The 21,293-nt window shown below is 39.9% G+C and overlaps 1 protein-coding gene across 2 annotated transcripts in view; it reads right to left on the bottom strand.

Annotated features, from left to right (window-relative positions):
* The window catches only part of Tafa1 (TAFA chemokine like family member 1), a 535,401-nt gene that overhangs the window by 128,479 nt on the left and 385,629 nt on the right, over positions 1-21,293 (bottom strand). Inside the window, exon 3 of one of the 2 annotated variants that reach the window (XM_055628403.1) lies at positions 9,483-9,620. In XM_055628403.1, the coding sequence (XP_055484378.1) occupies positions 9,483-9,620 (138 nt within the window). Of the gene's footprint in view, positions 1-9,482; positions 9,624-21,293 lie in introns of both variants that reach the window. The other variant, XM_055628402.1, reaches the window with a different exon arrangement.

Below are 21,293 nucleotides of genomic sequence, written 5' to 3' on the forward strand. Positions count from 1 at the left end.
AAGGAAGGAAGGAAGGAAGGAAGGAAGGAAGGAAGGAAGGAAGGAAGGAAGGAAGGAAGGAAAGAAAGAAAGAAAGGGCAGAAAGACTGTAAGACTGTAAGGGGCAGAGAATCAGAGAGTGTTGTGAGACTCTGGTTCTTAATAATATTAGATGTTATATTCATGAAGTCCCACCAACATGCCTGTCTAAACATGAGATGAACAAGGTGACATCAGTAGACATGGCTAAGTGGGCAGAGAAATGCCCACGGATACCTCAGCCCTCTATGAAGAGCTATGGGCAACTGAGGAAAGCTGAGAGTGGGAGAGGTGATGTTCGCAAGGAAAGAACGCATCAAATGGTTGTCTAGTCCCAAATGGTCACCTCTGAAAACGTACGTACAGGTAACACTATAAGGACTAAACAGTTTGTGTTTAGGAATATATAAATAATATAATATATTATAATATAATAATACATATATGCATACATGTATGCACGCAATAGCAATTGGTGAAAAAAGAGTTTATGACTTTGAAAGAGAGTGGTAGGCATAATGGGAAGGTTTGGAGGGAGGAAAGTGGAAGGAGGAATGTTGTAATTATAATCTCAAAAATAAAACCGTCTCCCTCAAACCCTCAAAACAATAACAAAGCTGCATAGGACCAGTTCTTCAAGACAATAAATCAAGCTATTTTGTGGATAAATCTGTCTAAAATCTGCCTAGCATTTGTGTTTAGTATCTGTGGAACACCCTTTCTAACTCACTACCTTTCCTTTCCTCTCTCTGTCTGTCTCTCTGTGTGGCCTTTCTCATGCCAGCCAGTCCTTTAACCCATCAAGATCTTTGTGTCCCTTGCTTTCTCTCTGTCTATTTGTCCTTGTCTTGTAAACTTATGATAAGACAGCATCAAATTATAGTGACATATAATGGCTTGTTTTGTCACAAAATGACTTGGAATGCAATGGCTGTTTCATTGTATTAACGAAGAGTTCAAAAAGACTTTGGGATGCCCATTTGGGAAGGTGACAAATGTCTCAAACAGAAGCTTTTGCACTGTTCCCCATGCCTGGTGACAGAGTCTGATTCCACTTGGATCTGATATCTGATTTGATATTTCTGTATATTTGGCTGTCCTGCCTTGCCCTGTTCACTTAGATAGTTTGCATCTTAAAAGAAAGTCTTTGAAGCTTACTGTGTGCTGATACTGGAGATTGCTTTCACTATATTTGACATGAGACAATAAGAGCCTCAAGTCAAAAACTACCAGGAAGAGGAGTCACTGAAACAGTCATTCTCTTCTCTGGATGAGGAGAGAGGAGTACAAAGTTACAAAGACAAATAAGACTTTGACTAGTTAAAATTGATGCTGATGTCTAGAATACATTAAAAAGTTCCCTACTGACCAGCTGTAGACCTTTTCCTCATGTATTTATTCAAGTTGAAAAAGATATGAATTGCTTGGCGAGCTCTAAATAGAGAAACTTGTATGAACATTTCAGTATAAAAAAGATGCTCTGGTCCTCCCCTACACACACACACATAAACACACACACACACACACACACACACACACACACACACACACTGCTGTGATGGCTTTCACAGTAAATTCTCAATCATTACATAGAACTAAAAGCATTGATAGTATGACCTGGAAAGGACAAGAATTCCACAAGGACAGCAACAGATCCAAAATGTCTGGGCACAGGGGTCTTTTCTGAAACTGATGCTCCAACCAAGGATTATGCATGGAGATAGCCTGGAACACCTGCATAGAGGTAGCCTATGGCAGTTCAGTATCCAAGTGGGTTCCATAGTATTGGGGACAGGGAATGGCTCTGACAGGAACTGATTGGCCTCCCCCTCTGAGGGGGGAGCAGCCTTACCAGGCCACAATGCAGCCCCTCCTGATGAGACCTGATAGACTAGAATCAGAGGGAAGGGGAGGAGGACCTCCCTTATCAGTGGACTGGGAGGGGGACACAGGTGGGGAATAGGGAGGGTGAGGTTGGGAAGGGAGGAAAGAGGGAGGTACAGGAGGGATACAAAGTGAATAAACTGTAATTAATAAAAATTTAAAAAATTAAATTACCTGAATGAATTAAAAAAAAAGAAAAAAAGCATTGTTTACAGAAGCATTTCTACTTATTCTATGGCAATGACCTCAGAATGATATCTAATGAAAAGAAGCAGGCACTGTCCTAAGTGGATGATATTTCTGTATCATTTGGCTATACTGCCTTCCCCTGTTCACCTAGATAGCTTTCACCTTAAAAGAAAGCTTTTGAAACTTAATGTGTGGCTAAGACCAGAGGCTGCTTTAACTATATCTCAAATACAGGGCCTCTGGGAGCACCACAGCCCAGGTTGACCTTCTGTCTCTGCCTCTATTGCTTGCATGACACTGAAACAGTCACCAAAGCTTTGTGCTTTTTACCTGATGGAAAAATTAGAGATAACTAGAGATAAGAGGTGTACGTGCGAAGCCTTAAAAATGAATCAGCACTCTTCTTACAAATGTTATTGTAACTATATTCCATTATGTAAAGATATTTAGACTGATACTATTTTATGCCATGCTGGGTTACTAAAATTATAGACCATAACTTTAGAAGCCTCTTAGAAGGTCAGTTTTCACTGTTGTGTGTTCTTTGCTTAGACAAATTGTTCCCTTAAATGGATACTTTAACCATGTGTTATCATCTTCATGTTTGTGGACATGTACTTGATTTATTTTAGGTCCTGAGAAGCAATTGAAAGTACCTAGAAAGAATCAAATACAGTTTTAGTTTGTTCTGATCAGAGATCTGAAGTAAGGTTTTAGTTACTGGAATTATAGACTTAAATGCTAGATAATATGTAACAGCACATTCCTTCATAGAATTCCTTCATAGATGTTGTTACAGCCTAGGCATGGGGACAAAGGGATGATGGTTTTATAAATATTTATAGAGGACTATGCCATAATTTGATGAATGTGTATTTTGGAGTTTCCAGTTATCAGGTGATCAGACATAATTTTAAAACTAGTCATTAGTTGAAAACTTCCCTCAAATACATAATGTGCTTTGAATATATTGCTAAGATTTTATTTTCCAAACTTCTCATTTCAAGTAATCTGATATTAGATTTTGAATCTAATAAACCATACGCTTCATTTAAAGTCATAGCTATTCTGCTTTTGGAACCAGTACAGGTGAGAGCTGACCTCAACTTCAGAGGAAAGAAAAGAACAGCGTTCAGGCATTTACCATGGAAAACGTATTGTGTAAGACGTGTTTAGGACAAATGCGAAGCATACATGCATAGCATACATGCATGAATGGTCAACTACTGCCCTGGAGAGATGCTCACGTTTACTTATTCTTAGAGAAGAGAGTCAGGAGAAGGCAAAAAATAAAAAAAAAAAAATGATGGTAAGTGTGTCAAAGCAGAGAGGGCAGTCAGATAAGTGATGTTATATTTACCACTAGGAATCCTATTTAGTTATCAACAATTATATTTGGAAAAATATGAACAAGCATGGGAAAGACTTATCACACATTCAGGGAAACGAGCCCTCCACCAATCAATATCACAGAATTTAAATCTAATAAATATCTCCATTGTGCTTTTACATTTTTATATTATTATTATTATCATTTATTAAAATTTATTCAATTTGTATCCTAGCTGTGGCCCTCTCCCTCATCTCCTCCCAATCTCACCCTCCTCCTCCATGCCCCTTCCCTAGTCCACTGATAGAGGTGCTCCTCCTCTCCTTCTATTTGAACCTAGCCTATAGGGTCTCATCAGAGCTAGTTGCATTGTCTTTCTCTGTGGCCTGGCAAGGCTGCAACCCCCAGTGGGCTGTGATCAGAGGGCCTGCCACTGAGTTCATGCCAGAGAAAGTCCCTGCTCCCCTTATTAGGGACCACTTGGAGACTGAGTCTATGTGGTACATCTGAGCTGGGGTTTTAGGTACTCTCAATGCATTGGCATTGATTGAGGTATCAGTCTCTGCAGGCCCCCAGGGCTCAGTTTTTTTGGGCTCTGTTGGTCTCCTTTTGGAGCTTCTGTCCACTTTCTATATCCCTCTTCTTTTCTAAGATTTTGCACTCTGCCAAAGTTTGGCTGAGTCTCAGCCTCTGCTTCAATACCATGATCAGTAGTCTTTCAGAAGCCGTTTATGGTACGCACCTGTCCTATTTCTTGTTTTCTCCTGCTTCTGATGGCTATTGCATTTGTCTTTCTGAATGAGGATTGAGCATCTTCCCTAGGGTCTTCCTTGTTGTTTAGCTTCTTTAGGAGTATAGTTTTTAGTATGTTTATTCTATATTATATGGCTAATATCCAGTTAGGGTATGGTATAATGTTCTTTTGGAATATATACACCTTACCCTTGTTCAAATGCCGAGTTCTCTCCCTCACTCTCTGGTTTCAATCGGACATTGCATTGTGATACCTATTCTAAGCATCACCTGTCTCAACTTTGTGTAAACATGCCAAAATAAAACAGCCAGCTGCAATGTTGAGCCACAGTGTTGGCCCCACTAACAGAACTTCTGTGTGCCCAAAATGTCAGCTAGAAGAAATCCATGAGAATGAGGTTCAATTTTCCTTACAGGGGGTTAGGTATGTTTTTCGTTGTTTTTTATGGCTACGAATTTTTATTGTCATTGGGAGATGTTTATAAATTATTAATGGTCTTATTCAGAGTGAAACAAGGTTAGACTCAGGGATTTCTCTCTTTTCCTTTTTCTTTTTTCTATCTTTCTTTCTCAGATAAAAAGAAAAGGGGTTAAAAAGAAAGAAGTATATAGGGATATCTTATAGGAATAAAACAAAAGGTAGATTATTGAATCTACTCAACCTAGAGTTTTATCTGTTATTCTCAAGGAAGGTTAATTTGAACTCTGATACAGGATTTTGCATATTGATGCAAAAATAAGTCTACTTTTTGAAACATTGGTATAAGCTTTAGTATATTGATACAAGTTCAAGGTTACTTCCAATACTTTTAAACTGCTATTAAAAACTCGTTAGGGTATTAGGTAATGCAAGTTAATTGCTAGTTAATCAACTCATAGTCATGTCAGACACTAGTCTAATTTATCACAGGAGTATACATCCTAGGTTTAACAGATAGATATGATTTTGTAGACAGATTGATTACATAAAGATAGATAGTCTTTAAAAACTTCAGAGACCTACAAAATATGGCATTTGAAAGTGTCTTTATTATTTTAAAGGTTCTTTGACAATGAGACGGGTAATCTCCTGGCAGCACCCTGCCTACCTCAAAGATGATGAGCATCAGAGAACCTCCATACAGAGATGGCTTCAAATGTGACAAACAAGCCACTCAGGTAAAGAAAATACCCTTGCTTCACAACAGATAAATTCTGCCAAAAGTGGGCAAGCCACAGTGTTGAGCAATGGAGAGGAAAGAATAGGCAGGAGAGGGAAGGATCCAGAGAACAGGAAGGAGTGGGAGGCAGAGGAGGAAAGAATCTGGGAGAGCAGAAGCTGGAGGAGAGGTCTTGGAATGAGCTGGATCTTGAGGATCCAGATTCCTGATCATCTATTGTGCTATTCCTGATTGTCTGAGAAAGTGTCAGATTGTTTTCCAAAGTGTTTGCACAAGTTTACATTCCTACCAGCAATGGACAAGGGTTCCCCTTTCTTCACATTCTCTCCAGCATGTGTTGCCACATGAGTTTTTGATCTTAGCCATTCTGATGGGTGAAAGGTAAAAACGCCGGGTTGTTCATTTCACTTCTGAGCTTAGGTTATAAGGCAATCATTCAAAGCCATGACCATCTCTGGGAAACAGTTTCACGAATGTTTTTAATGTATGGATATTATATATCTATGGCTTTAAAAATTCTTACAATGAACTTAACCTTCTGAGGAAAATAGGTGATATTGCAGAACTTGGCAGCCAAGATGCCACCATGCTGGATTAACATGACAGAAAGTTTTATAAATTGAAATTTCTAACAATTATCCATACCTGCTAGTAAGATCGAGACTAAAACCTATAATCTGGAGGGCACTTGACAGGAGCCAATCTGGAAATCCCAGTACAAACAGAGTTCTATTTTTTCTTATCTCAGTTTTAGGAAGCAGAAGTCCTCACCCTCTGTTTGGAGAAGACAATACACTGTAGTTAGACAGACTCATTTTGGTAACAACTGCAGCCAAGATTCTGCCCAGGCATAATATCACACTGAAATATTCTAGCAACTGCATCAAAATGATTGCTTCATATATTTTTTTTTTATTTAAAGTGTTAAGTCCACCAAACAAATCTAATGATAGCGACAGATAGCCTTGTCTACGTGCCCATAGATTTGAGAATGGCTTGTTATTTATATATGAATATTCATCATTGGGCCAATAAACTTTTTATTGGCTTTTGCTTGGAAGATAGAGTTGGTGGTCCTTTTGTTTGAAACAACCACACTGACATTTAAGAGTTTCCAAAATGAAATAAACTTGTCCTGAGATTAAAATATTGCTGTCATATTGTTTATTATCTAACAAAAGTTAGAACCAAATGCCATTTCCTCCTCTGTCAGCACAGCCAATACACTGTACTTTGTACTTTTCATCCAAAATCTGAAGGCAATTCCATTCTAGGTCATTAAAGAAGAAAATGAACTAGAATTGGAATGGAGATTTATAGGTAACAACCTTAAAGATTTCTTTGGCCAAGAGCATAAGAGACCGTTGTATTTTATGCTGTGCAATGCCTTCCTGCCTTCTTGGAACTTTCTCTTGGAAAAGGCCAATGTGGCTTTAGTAGGCTAGCTGCCTGCCTACTCATTAGCAGTGCTTGGTCATGTTCCTTGTGATATGGAATTGCCTGGTCACAGTCCAGTTCAGACAACTTCAGTACCACTGACATTGCTGTTGGATATATGTTTTTGTGGGGGAGGGGTCCAGCATATTTTGCATGCTTAGTAGTATTTCTATCTATCTACTAGAAGTCAATGGCAATAATGCTCCTCTCCTTAGTAAACATCTGGAATATACATGTCTCCAGGTATTGCCAAATGACTCCTGGGAGAAACTGCCCCAGTGCAGAAATGATCACACCATATTCTCAAACTTGGCTTAGTTACATCCTTTAAGACTAGATTGGCTTCCTCCAAGAACAGAAGGACATATGTACTGGTCATGTAAGCTTATCTCTCTGGCTGCAGTTGGCCAGGCAAGAGCTTACCTCTTGACCCAAGCTGCACTGATATACTCAGTTGTCTCAGAAATCATATTTACAGCATTGGATCTTCATTAAATACTCTTTATTGAAGCTTTACTATCATGCCAAGTGAGATCAGAGTGGCACCTTTTACCCATTTCTAATTCATATGAGAGTGTGAATACAAATACTTGAAGAGGGAATCAGGCCCTATCGAGCAGAATCACATAAGCAAAGATCAGAAATCAAAGAAAAAATATAGACAGCAGCTGCCTAAAGCATTTCCTGTGGTTGGTTAATACAGAATTCTTTTACTTCCTAAAATACCTTGTTTTCTTGCCATAGCTTCTCTTTATAATCACCTACTGATCCATAATTAAAAATAAAAAGCACAATCTTATCTAGAAAGTGTCTTCACCCTGCCTATTTAGAAAAAGAAGAGTGTGCCTAAGTCCAGAGATAGAAGTTCTCAGCCCTGCTCTATGACCCTGTATGAATGAATCATTTCTCTGAGTCCTACCTAATTCCCTTGGTGAAAAAATAGGAGATCAAATCGCACCTACACTTTAAATTATTATAACTGCAGAGAACCACAGGCTTGCTTCTTGGCCATGGTATATAAGATTATCTAAAAGGTGGCAGCAAAGAGTTAGGATTGACATCTGTTACACTGACCAGCCATACGAGTTAGGCAAGAGGTGACTTTCAAAGCATGTATCAAGGGAATTATCCTGCGGTCTTTAGTCTGCTTCTTTATGTTTGCATTGGGAAGGAAACAGGTTTCCAGCCTCTGACATGGTCTCTGATGATTTGTGTCTACTTGTCTTCATGTTCTGGCAAGCTACCTTTGTACTGAAGAGGGTAGACAGGCGTAACGAACAAGATCATGATAAAATAAAGAAGCATATTTCTGAGTTTTAACATAAAGGACACTGGAGCTTCTGTGGTTTTCTTACAGGTGCCCTGAGGAAAACCTACTACCATGTTATAAAGATACTAAGCTCCAATGGACCTACTTGGCAGAGAATAAAAGCACTTGCCAACAGCAATGGGAGAAAGCCACAGCAAAACCAACCCAGCACCCCTCAACATTAGAACTCAATTGCAGCTACATGAGAGCTTCTGAGCCAGAACCTCCCAGCTAAGTTGAATTCTTGACCCACAGGCATGGTAGGAAAATGTTTGGAATTTAATCTATCCATTTGAGACAAGATGTTGTATAGCTCAGGTTATTGTTGAACTTCTTATGTAGCCAAGGATGACTTTGATCCCCTGTCTCCATCTCCTTAGCATTACATCTCCTGGGATTACACACCCGCACAGCCACACCAGGTTTATGCCATGCTGCTTTGCGCATGCTGGTGAGCATTCTACCAACTGAACTACAGTCCTAGTCATGTGATCGGTATTTTCAGCTGTTAAATTGGGCATGAGTTATAAGATGGATATAGATAACTCATTCCACTAGGAGGATTTTTTTTTGGGGGGGTAGGATTAGATAAAATAACATGAGCAATATGAAACAGATTTTGGTACATAAGTGTACTCAAGGAAATGGTATTCATTCACACATATATTCAAGGCAACGACTGATACCTGGCAGATAACTAGTGTTTAGTAAATATCTTTTAAATGAATATTAGGTACTGCCAACTTTCATATCATCAACACCGTTACCATTCCATCCAGGCTTCAAGAAAATACTTTCCAAATACATTGAATCCATACATTTCTTGTCCTAAAAATTCTTTTACTTTAGTTTTCTTTGAAAATATCAAAATGATGCTATTTGACACACCTCCAATCCAGGTGTGTGTGTGTTTGCTGCGATAACTTAACACTCATAACTGGATAATTTTCAAACATAAATTAATTCCCACAGCTCTAGAGGATTGGATTTACAAGATCAAGCCATGGGCATCTGGTGGAGGCCTTTTACGATACATTGTCACATAGTAGGAACCAGAAAAAAAGGGCGCAAGAGGGGTCTGGATCCCCTCTTTCCAATGGCATGTACCTCACTTATAATGGTGCAGCCTTCGTGGCTCAGTCACCAACCCAGAGTCTCACTTTTCTGCACTTGCACAACGGCAGCCTGCTTGCAACATGAGTTTTGGAGTAGACATTCAAACCGAATATCAGAGGAGCAAAAGTTCATGTCCTTATTGAGGTCTGGCATGTGACCTCACAACACTTTAGTTATGCCTTGTTGCGTGATCCAGATCCACAGTTAGTTTACACAAGAAAACACTTTGTATGTAGTGAACTCATGAGTGAATATGCGTTAGAGAGCACTAAAACCCACTGCTTACCATCCACACAGGAAGGTCGGTTCCTTGTTGTCCCAGCCACTTTCCCAGGTAGACAGGAACACTTCACTGTTTGTGACCGCTCCTCGATGCGGTTCTTGTTACAACACCTGTGGGCTGCGATCACTTCACAGGTCCCTCCTTCTGGCAAGACAACACAAAGAGGGACATCGATTAGACCTAACCCAGGGATTCTACAGACAGATTGGAATACACAGACAGAGTTTCCAGAAAATGAGAGGAATTACAGAGGGGTCCTGTGAAATACAGTTACTAAAGATTTCCTGATCCCTACTGCCTCAGAGAACACAGGCATTGCAGTGCTATACTCAAAACAGTGAAGAACACTAGCAAATTAATGGGCATCTCAAGATGGGATGATTCTAGGCTGGATGTAATGGAAAGCAACAGAGCAGCGAATGCCTGGAGCTAAAATGCCAAGTAAAAAGAGCACCTGACTTAGACTCACCGTGCTGAGCACTCTTGCCTATGCTATATCTGCATTTAAGAGTCTCCAAACACCCACTAATCATGACTAGCAGAACTCCAGTGATGCAGAACCCCCATGAAAGCAGCTAGAAATTGGTTCTACTTCCTACTGCCTGCCCATATCAAGAGGGCTGAACTGAACGAAAATCTAGTTCAGAATCATTGCCGAACCCAGGTGGCATGAACAAATGGAAGGGAGACTTTCTAGAGCAAATGACATGGCTTTCCATGGCATGGCTAGACAGGAGACTTCATTTAAATCGCCAGGGCTCACCTCAGCATGCATCAGTGTACATAGGCATCCTAATGGATTCCACCCTCTACCAGCTCCTGGCTAGGTGAGCTGCTGGGTCAGTAAAGGTCGCTCTTTTTGCCTTAGATTTTGTTGTTGTTGTTAAGCTGCCCATAAACAGGTCATCTTTCTCCATCAGCCTCCCAAATGCTGAGATTACAAGGTATGCCCTGCCATGGTTGGCTTGGGTCAGCTCCCCTTCTACGCCCTGGAAGCAATGAGCTTTTCAGAGTTAGGAACTATATCAGGAATTAATTTTCTCACCTTCAAGTTTTGAATTCAGAGACAGTGGGTTTTCATTTTTACCAAAATGGGCTCCATGACATTTAGAATTCTTGACCATTGGCACTCAGTCAGAGATGGCAAGAATGTGTTGAACAAGTGGTCTACATGTTGCTGTGTTATAAACTCTAAGTGGAGTGTATACTATCGATATACATAGACCATACACAGGAGCGCATAGGGAAGTGCACAAAAGAAAAGGGTCAGGGGCAACAAGGAGTAATTAAGACACTCTGCTCTCTGAGAACTTAGCTGCAACACAGTGTGTTCGTATATTGGGAAAAGGGCGTGATGGGTTCCTTCACACTTAGAGAGTTTTTTATTCCTGTGATCACTAGGAGGAGCAAGATGTTACTGGCATCCTGTAGGTATTGAGGAGGGATGCCATTAAACATGGCATCCATGACAGCCTGATGCAGCAAGGGAGGGCCTGGCTCAAAATCTCAACAGTGCTGAGAAAACTTTGTCTGCCTTGGAAGAAATATACCAAAGTGATCCAGCACTGGGGAGTTAGTTCTGTCTCTCGCGAGAGAAGCGAAGACTCCAAAGCTTAACCCAGCTAATTTTCATTTGAATTTCATTCCTTCCGCCTAGTATTTGAGGGTCTTAGTTTCCTCACCTGTAAACTGGGAATATAACCACAGCACCTAGAGAAGAAGCTGTGTGGATATAAAGAAGAGCTTAATCTCCTGTGGGAATTGTCAGCGAGTCTGATGCATAGCAAAGCAATACTACAATATCACCCAGCTGAAGAAGGAATTTCTATGTGGACATTCCTCTCCTTTTGTTTCTTGTTTGGTTTTAGAAGTTATAAAGCCTAAAACCAAAGCCTTGTGCATGTTGGCAAGCAGAGTTACAGCTAAACTCCAACTACTCTTTTTCCTGTCTCAGCATATATGGTCTCTTCTGAAATATCGTCTCTTAGCTCCTGTCCGCCTCCATCACTCCAGCACACACGCAAAGTCCTGAAGAACCACTGTATCATAGTGCCTGTATATCCAGCCCCACATCCCTCCAATGTGCATGCACACACAAACATGGAGAGAAAGAGTGAAGGGGAGAAAGAGAAGGGAACGCATGCTTTTATATGTACACATATACACATACATATACACGTGTAAGAGAGATTCTCTATGAGTTTTCTTTAGAGCTCAATGTCAAGATCAATTTCTTAAAGATGTCTCATCATCTCTACAACTATTCATTCTCTTAGTACTCCACGTATTTCCAATCACCCAGTAGTCAATGTTTGTGGCCCCTCCCAGCCAAGCTGTAAACTAAGACAGGGTCAAGGTTATTGTTTGAAATAAACTTCTCTGGAATATTAACATGGAGGAAGTATATAAGTATTTTCTAAATGACTGAGTAAAGTAAATGAATTAACTAACATTAAGAACAATAAAGTAAGTCCAAGGCTCTGTAAACATAGGTGGAATGGGAGCTCCATTTGCGAATAGGGACTACGGAAGATTTCCAAGATTCTGAGTTGAAAGACAAGGCTCCAACGGGCAATTATGATGAGCAGACCTCATAGTAACACGATAGTCTGAAGTATTTTTTAAAACTTCATTTTACTATTACTGAGTAATTTTAGAATTTTAGAAAATTTATGTAGATGGTAGGAAGAGGCCTCAAATACACCATACTTTATTATTTCCTGCTTGTATCAGCTAATTATTAACATCTTCAGCATGGTGCATTTGACATTTACTTGTCCCTGGCATTATGATCCAGTGTGTGGGACCTGCTTGCCTAGCATGCTCTGTCTTTGACGCCCGGGAGCCCTTTAACTGGCTTGTGCATTACTCTGACACATGGTGATCCCACTCAGTTTGCTTGTCTTTCAGTTTCAGCACCCCCTTACTTTTTGACTCTTCAGGCTGCTCCAGGACCAAAGTCTCAAACGTACTTGCGTTAAGCAAATTCTAAGCTCTGTTAGACTTTTGCAGCCTTAACCTTTTCTACTGCATGGTCCAACCAGGCAGACTACACACACTGTGTTCATTTCCCTTATCTCCCTAGGTGTCTCATGGCTGTGACATTTTCTCAAACATTCATTGCTTTTTGATAACCTTGACATTTGGTGGTAGACTGGCGAGGCCTTTTAGCGACTGTCTTTCAATTGGGATTTGTCTAATGCTTTTCTTATGATTAGAGTGAGGTTATGTGTTTTGGAAGGAACATTAGAGAGGAAAATGCCACTCTATCCTGTCACAGATATACACATATACACTATCAATCCAGATTTGCCTTATTGATGCAGAATCTGGTCACCAGGCTGAGGAGTAGTTGTCAGATATCTTCATTGTTTATCATATTTTTCCTTACTTTGCCCTCTGTAGTAAACACCTTGTAAGGAAGTTGTTGTGAGCCACCTACACATAGAAACTGAGGAGTCTGTATCTTGGAATTACGATAACAAATGAAAGTATCTAGAATTCTTCTGCAGAAGTGTGGCCTCTTTCTCTCCATCTTCACTTACTTATTTATATCTGTGTATACTCATGAACTTAATTTATTTGTTATAATGTAGTACGAGGTCACGCAGTTGCTTCAAACAGTATTGCTTTGGCTATGCAAGCTTTCTCTTGGATTCTATGCCCGTTGGCACAGTGACCATTGTAAGCTTCCTTTGTTTTTGTCTTTATTTTGAACACATCCTCACTCCCTGGCTCTTCAAGATACTACAGGAGGATCTTTGTAAATGTCCTTTCTTCATGTTATAATCAGCCATTTCTCCAAAGCAATAACTGGGTAGTTCGGGAATATACTACAATCAGTGAAGGAAGGCTTCCAGAGCAGGTGAGGCAGGGTTAAATTGGGAAGGGGCACTGCCTCATCCCTCTCTCACATGAGTCCTTTCTGTTGCAGTGTGGCCAGAATATTGATTGGAAAGACAATGGGCAGTCCTGCTGTGAGTGTTGCTCCAGTGCCATCTCCGGGACTGGAGAGGAGACAGGAGGCCAAGCAGGATGGACAAATAGCACTGCACAATACTGAGCGAGAAATAGCAAAACTTGAACTAAGATGAAGGGAAAGTATTTCCCCGTCTCCGCTCTCCCAGTCCTGGGATTAGAGTTAATAGTACAGGGCCAATGGTACACTACACTCTCACCCAGACACCTGTGAGCATATTGGTTTACTAACAATTGCCAACTACAACTACCTTGAATCAAGTTCAGTAATAGCTAGGTTTACACTTCATGAAAATACCACTAATTTTTAAATTTTTTTAATTTATTATTTATTACAATTTATTCACTTTGTATCCTGGCTGTGGCCCCCTCCCTCATCTCCTCCCAACCTCACCCTCCCTCCCTCTTCTCCCCCTATGCCCTTCCTCTAGTCCACTGATAGGGGAGGTCTTCCTTCCCTTCTATCTAACCCTAGCCTATCAGGCCTCATCAGGACTGGCTACATTGTCTTCCTCTGTGGTCTGGCAAGGGTGCACCCACCAAGGACAGGAAAATACCACTAATTTAACTAAGTACTTAGCTTTAATACCAGACAGCTGCAGCTCTTGTGATGGAAAAATAGCACAAGGCATGTATATAGTCCCAGAAGGCACTTTGAATCTCATTTGATTTACAGTCAAGTCAGCAGCTATGATAGACATACAAGATCATGAGTCTACCCTGCTGGATCCCAGCAACCTTACACGGTCTCACCCCCAGCACATAGATGAAAAAGGAAGTACCAGGTATAACTAATAATTTGCTTACATGCACATAAGAGTGATTCAAGTTTATCAGCTTCCAAAGTTCATGGGGTTTGCATCTTGTACAAAAATAGTGATTCCTTTTTGGTAAAAAGCATGCAGAAAGGAAGTCTGTCATGTGTCTCAGGATGGCTACTCAAAGATGAGTGTCCAGAATTCTTCCTTTTCCATACCTTTGTGCACTCTCATTTGCCACAACTTTTCTTTACTCTTCTGCTTCCGTGGACCATATTGCCTGGGGGTAATCAAGCTAACATGCTAGGCAAGGTCCTTCACAAAGATTCTTACCTGGGACACTATCCTGGCAGATCCCTGGCTCACTCTCAGTCCTTCTTCATCTTTGCTCAGATGCCACTTTCTAAAAAGTTCAGTTGATTACTCTATTAAAATAAATCCTAATCTCCTTGGCAGGCACACATGAGAATGCTTCCTTTGATCCGTGTTTGATCCTCACCCTCTCCTAGACTACCTCATACCTTCAGATGCTGTCTGCAAGTTATCTACTGTCCTTACTGCCCGGGTGTCTTTCACTGGAGTGTAAACTCTTTATGGAGAGGGATAGTTAGCTGGGGCTGGAGAATTGGCTCAGTAGGTAGAGTACTTGTCACGTGAGCCTGAGAACCTAGTTCAGGTCACCAGCCCCCATGTGAGACAGGAGATTGGTAGGCAGCTGTAACCCCAGAAATGTGATGGCAAAGACAAGTAGGTCCCTGGAGTTCTCAAGACAGCTTGTCTAGGTAAACAAGTGAGCCACAGAGCAGTTCAATATTCGAATCTATCCCAATTGTGTAACCCTGGACCATTTGCTTGTGCTGACAAAATTAAAATATTGATCATTTGATAGGAAAAGTTTCCGTCATGTTAAGTAATGATTTGTGAAGGTTTTTAGGTTATATAAAGGGGTCCAGCCGCCTCCACTAAACAAGAAGGAGTCAACCACAGCAGTTCCTGAAAATTTAGCATAAAAAACCTATTATTTAATGCTGGCACTCTGCTCATGATGAATGAAAGCAACTGCACTTATCCAGTTACTAGGATCAATATTAGTTCTAAATGGCAAGTGTGTGATGGATGGATGAGGAGGCACATGGGTATAAAATGTGATCGGGAGAGGCAGATGTCTTTGGCATAGTAAATAAAGTAAGGTAAACATACAAAATGTGGTTTCCCCACCCAGATCTATATTTAATACTTGTTAGTGATAACAGTATCCCACATTCAATTTAGCTCATGTAAGATTTAGTGAGAAACTGATGAAATTCTAGAAAGTAAAACCCTGAGTTTGTCTCACAACCACAGGAAAGTCTATTGTTCATGCCAGCTGGCTCCACAGAGAAGGGAAAACGGTCACGAAAAAACTCTGCCCCAATCAAAGGGAAAAGTTAGTTTTATTATAACCCTTTCTAGAAACTAGAATTATGTCCCCTTTTATTTATATTATGTGTGTTTTAAGAAATACCTAGCGAACTGTCTCTTTAAATCTGAATGCCAAAGTTATTTCAAACCACACCAATATCTGTCATGTAAATGCTACTCAGCCTTTTCTGTGGCGCCATTGCCAATCCAGTCCCAAATTTTATCTTTGTCCAAGTCTAAGTGATTTGAAGATGATCTATGGCTTGTCAAAACGGGAGTCGTTTAAGAGCTCAGAAAATCTGATGTCCTCCTCTTGTGTATGGATTATTTGGAAAATAGCTTCTTCTTGACTGTGCCCAGCATCTGCACACCCAGCCAGTCACACAGGTGGCATAACATATCAACAAACAGTAGAGGCTACCATTCAAATAACAGTTCGGACGTTGTTTGTGCAATTCAGATTTCCAAATTGCTGTTCATATCCTCACTTTGACCATGGAAAACCAGTCTAAGACAAAGTAACTATGAAATTGTAGCCTCATACCACAAATTTACTTTTTATAAAGGGTCCTGTTGTTTTCCAGTTAGGACGTCGTAGAGGAAGTACCTGGTTGATGTAGGTCAATCTGAAATATCCAAGTAGGTTCAGCACACACCAGCCGGCTAGCTCTCCCTCCATCACAGAACTTTCAGTGGAGTCTCTCACTCTCACCGTCTTTACCCACATTCACCCAGGCGGGAGAGTAGATTCCCTGCAAGCAAACCCCAGGAGGCCTCTCTCTGTTTCCCATGCCTCCCTGTCTCTTGGGTTTGTCAGAGCTCTGAATGTATTATCAACTTTATTCTTAAGAGGAAAAGAAAATTTCTAATGCCCTCTGTGGTGCAAAGAATATACTGTTTTAAGATTATTTTTGGCAGCGTCAACTCTCTGCCAAGCCCAAATGCTGCAAGCAATGAGCTCTCTTTCCCAGCTCCATGCATCACTGTCTTGCTCTACACAAGGGAGGGAACTCATGGGAGATGGATTGCTAAGGATAATGTTTCTTTTAAAAGGACTCCCCACTGATGACAATTATGTATCATGATGGAAAGGGAAGGAAAAAGCTAGGAATGACTGGTAGGTGGATGAGTAAGAGCTGAGCTGAAAGTTCTCATCACATCCAGAATTTGCCCCCAGATTGGAAATCTACTAGAAGTAGCCTATACTAAGCAACAGATTCATTCTGGGCTGTAAACTGGGGAACAGCAGTTTAAAATGGTCACCTGTGGGAAGGCTCTCCTGTTTATTCCTTTTCATCTGTCAAGAAATCAGATATTTAGTCTTTATTTACAGCCAAGAAGAAGAAGCATAGTGGAACAACGCAAATTACCATAAGAACAAGCTTTCTGGGAGAGAAAAGAGTAGGGAAGAAAAACAGTGACATTCTCTTCTTTCCCAAAAAGCCTGCATTTGTGTGATAACTGCCGCCAAAACAGAACAAAAATGAACACGTGTAATTTGTGCATGTGCTCTGTGTATGTGTGTGTGTCCCTACACTCACCTGTCAAGGTCTCTTGAAGTGTTCTTCCTGAACCAATATGCAAATATTTTCCTGATATATGTTTTTAAATTTCACATAATTCTCCCACAATAATATTCAGAATGCATGATTCTGATTTTTAAAATAATGCTCACTTTTTAAGATAAAGGATTGGCATAGCAAATTTTCTAAGTTGATTGCAATTGATTAAATGTCTATAATAGATGGAAAGGAGAAAGCAAAGAAGCAGAGAAGGGAAAGAAATATGGAAGGTGAGTAGAGAAGGAAAAGAATTCATATATGAGGAGATAGGCTAAATATTAATTTCTATTAGCAAATATTATGCTTTCATTAAACCTTTCAGGATTTCATACATGCACACAATGTCTTTTGATCACATTTAATCTCCAGATTCCCTCTAATATCCCAGGCCCCCACCTTCACACCTTTTCCCAAATATATCAATATTTTGGAAAGTTGTCTAAAATAGTCTTTATATGGTCTTTTGCAAGGATGAAATTGCGTGATAAATACAATTTATGCCAAGAAGTACCTTTCTTATACATGTAGAAAAAAACAACTTGGAACTGTTAGAGTCAAAATGTGTAAAACCTTTTTATTCTAAATGAGATAACTTAGAAATGAAGTATCAACCTAATACACACACACACACACACACACACACACACACACACACACACACACACGTACTCTCCCATACACATTTGAAACATGGGTCTTTATCAATGATCAAGCAAGAGTATGTGTTTAAGGTCTGCGATGACTAATCTTGGTTTGCAACTTGACACATGAGGAAGAGGGAGCCTCAATCAAGAAATTACTTCTAGTAGGGGGAACAAGGACTATTTCTGACATGAACTCAAAGGCAGGCTCTTTGACCTCCTCCTCCTAAAACCCCCAAGGGAGGATCAGCCTTCCCAGGCCACAGAGGAAGACAATGCAGCCAGTCCTGAAGATACCTGATAAGCTAGGGTCAGATGGAAGGGGAGGAGGACCTCCCCTAGCAGTGGACTTGGAAAGGGGCAGGGAGGAAGGAGATGCGGGAAGGAGGGTGGGATTGGGAGAGAATGAAGGAGCGGGCTAGAGCTGGTATACAAAGTAAATAAACTGTCACTAATATTTAAAAAATAAAATAAAATAAAGCATATATCTAAATTTAAAAAAAAGAAATTACTTCTATGTGATTGGCCCATGGTCATGTGTGGGGTGCATTTTCTTACATTAGTTTTCTTACATTACATTGGTAATTAACGCAGAAGGGCCCAGCCCACCGTGACTGGTGTTATTAGGCCAAGACAGATGAGCTTGGCTTGTAAAGGAAAGGTGGCTGCCTGTGAGCTGGAGACTAAGCCAGTAGGTAGCTTTCCTCAGTGTTTGCTGCTTTAGCTCTGTTCTCATTTGCTATTGTTAAGCTCCAGCCTTAGTCTTTCTGGATGGTGGACTGTGACCTGTAAGATGAAATAAATACTTTCCTCTACAAGTTGCTTTGATCACAATATTTATCACAGCAATAGAAAGCAAACCAGGACACAGTCAAAGGCAATATTTGGAGGAAATTAATAAGACTCAGGCTGAAGTATGTTAAGATTGACAAGATTAATTGGTCACTTAAATTTTCACTTTATTTCAAGTAGTTCCATTCTTGAAAAGCTGTAATGAGTAAGATAAAGCAGTGGCTTTGAGATTCACTTTTATAAGACTTCCTGATCAGGCTTTAAAAATAGCTCTTTAGGAATCTATTGTACAGGATGTCAGAAATGCATATTTAAGACTCTGTTAAAAAATGCTTTATTGACCCAATGGATTGGAAGGAAACTCCAAGTGTCTCTGTCTGTGAATCATTGACAGCAGAGACACTAATGGATCTTCAGGCATAGTCTAGTTGAGCAGGGAAAAATGGCTGCTGATCTATTTAAGCTTACATTTAATAAATTACCATCTTCTCTGTTCCAGGGCTATGGGCAAGTACAAGACAGATTAAGAAAAGAAGAAAAAATCTGGAAAGGACAGCCATGTCTGATGCAATTTACGCTAATTGCTAAAATTCAAGTCCTGGTATCTGATATTTCTTCTTCTTTTTCATGCCACACAATGTGGATGCTAGCATCAATTGATGAGGGATAAGTAATATGGACTACAATAATACAGGGTTCAAAGTAGACACCAAAGGGAATCTGATGCTACTAATGATGTTGAGATAAATAGTTGATAAGATAAATAGTCTCCAAGTGTTTTTCCTTTTTTTTTTTTTTTTTTGCCAACATTAAGCTGTGCCTCTTCTCCTGTCTACCTAGTGAGGGATGAGGTGACTGAATTCAGTTCTCAAACTCTCTGGAAATAAAAATACTAAATACTGAGAACAACTCATCTTATTCACTGGATTCCTCTTTTTATTTTTTTAAGAAGGAATGACTTAAACAGTCATGGATTCAATGGAACTCAAGTGCATGAATCATTTTTATTAATCACTCTACTCAGAGGGAAATAAATTTTACTTAAAGATGCAACAATAAACTTAGAAGACAAACAAAACAAAATTTTTATTCTCGACTGTTCCTTAAAAAAGGTAGGATTTTTATTCCTTCACAACAAAAAGGGGGCTTTGTATGGCACTGAGGATTGTAGTCCCTGCAGTGGTCTGGACACCAAATTGCCTTTGTATTACTCTCAGATCTGCTTGAGGAGGTTTGTTTGTTAAAATGAAGCAGAAAATATAATATATCTATTTTTCTATTCTCCCATCCCCAAAATATGCTTGGTCTAGATTTACTCTCAATACATTGTAAACTAGAAAGCTACATTGTAAGGCTAGAAATTACTTATTTCCTATAACAACTATTAGAATATTTGATATGGCTAATAAAACAAATGGGGAATCTCTCTCTCTCAAAGAAGGAGTTTCACCCTGGCTGATAATGAAAATCTCTAGAAACTGAGTAACAGCATCTGTGCTCTTTAGCTTCCCTGGGCTATCATCTACAATAATTAGATGTATTCTACTACTGTTGTTAGGAAAGCTAAGAAAGTATCTTTGCCTACCATTCCATTACAAAGTAGTTTTGATCTAAATCTTCCCAAGACTTTTTCAGCTAGGTAGCTGAACCAAGCTTTCTGGTTTAGACAGGCAATGGATGAGCTGACATTCTTTCTCCTTTGGTAGCCCTCAAGGCTGAGTTTGATATGGAAACAATTTCTAGACAAGACACGGACTATTCTATTTAAAGGAGAAACTCTTGTGACTATGTTAATTTCCTTAGGATTATATTTAAAAAGTCACATTGAGGTTGAATATATTAATACTGAAATTATATTTCAAATAATAAGCCTGTCTCGGGTTACTCAGCTTGGGGACTGAGGTTACAAAGTTGTGCCTTGTGAGTCTTGGTTCCTTGGAAATAAAATGGTCTCTCTTTAAGGAATATTGAGAAAACTGGAGAGTTGATGGGAAATTAATAAAACAAGCAGTATACAAGTTCTTCTTACTAATATAAAAGTACAATTTAGTTTAAAAAATATCACTGGAAGAGGGACATAGTATCAGTTGATGGTGTAAGGACAGGTGTCAAAATGGTGGAAATGACTACATTTATGTTTCAGGTTCTTGAAACCTCTTGTTGGGGGCCACATGCATTTGAACTGCTCGTGTATAATGGTGCCCCTTAATAGTACTCTTACATTGTTGCCTACTTAACATTCATTTTGGGTCTGTATTTTCTCATTACTTGTATTTGATGATACCCAAACACGAATATAACTTGGACTAAAAACAGTAAACACAAAAGTGCAATAATAAATATAAATTAAAAAAAATCTCTTTAGAGGAGCTTCTACCACTGTCCTCCATGTGTGAACATGATGAATGTTGAGGGGAACGCAGCAGTGATGATGCGCATGACAACATGAAAGAACAACTAATTAACAGCGTGATGCTCACAAACCACCCCCGCAGAGCCCCTGCGAACTTAAGACGTCCCCTCTTGCTAAATGGCAATCATGCTCACAGACCAGTATCACTTGTTTGACCTAGGTGCAAATCTAGGTCAAAAAGAGGATAAAAACACGACGTCCTATAATTGAGGTAAAGTGGTTGGAAGTCACCACCCGCTGGAGGATCCAGTCCCAGTTTAGAGCTGGAT

Source organism: Psammomys obesus, unplaced genomic scaffold (assembly GCF_907164565.1).
Source record: "Psammomys obesus unplaced genomic scaffold, mPsaObe1.curated_primary_1811, whole genome shotgun sequence".
Lineage (NCBI taxonomy): Eukaryota > Metazoa > Chordata > Mammalia > Rodentia > Muridae > Psammomys > Psammomys obesus.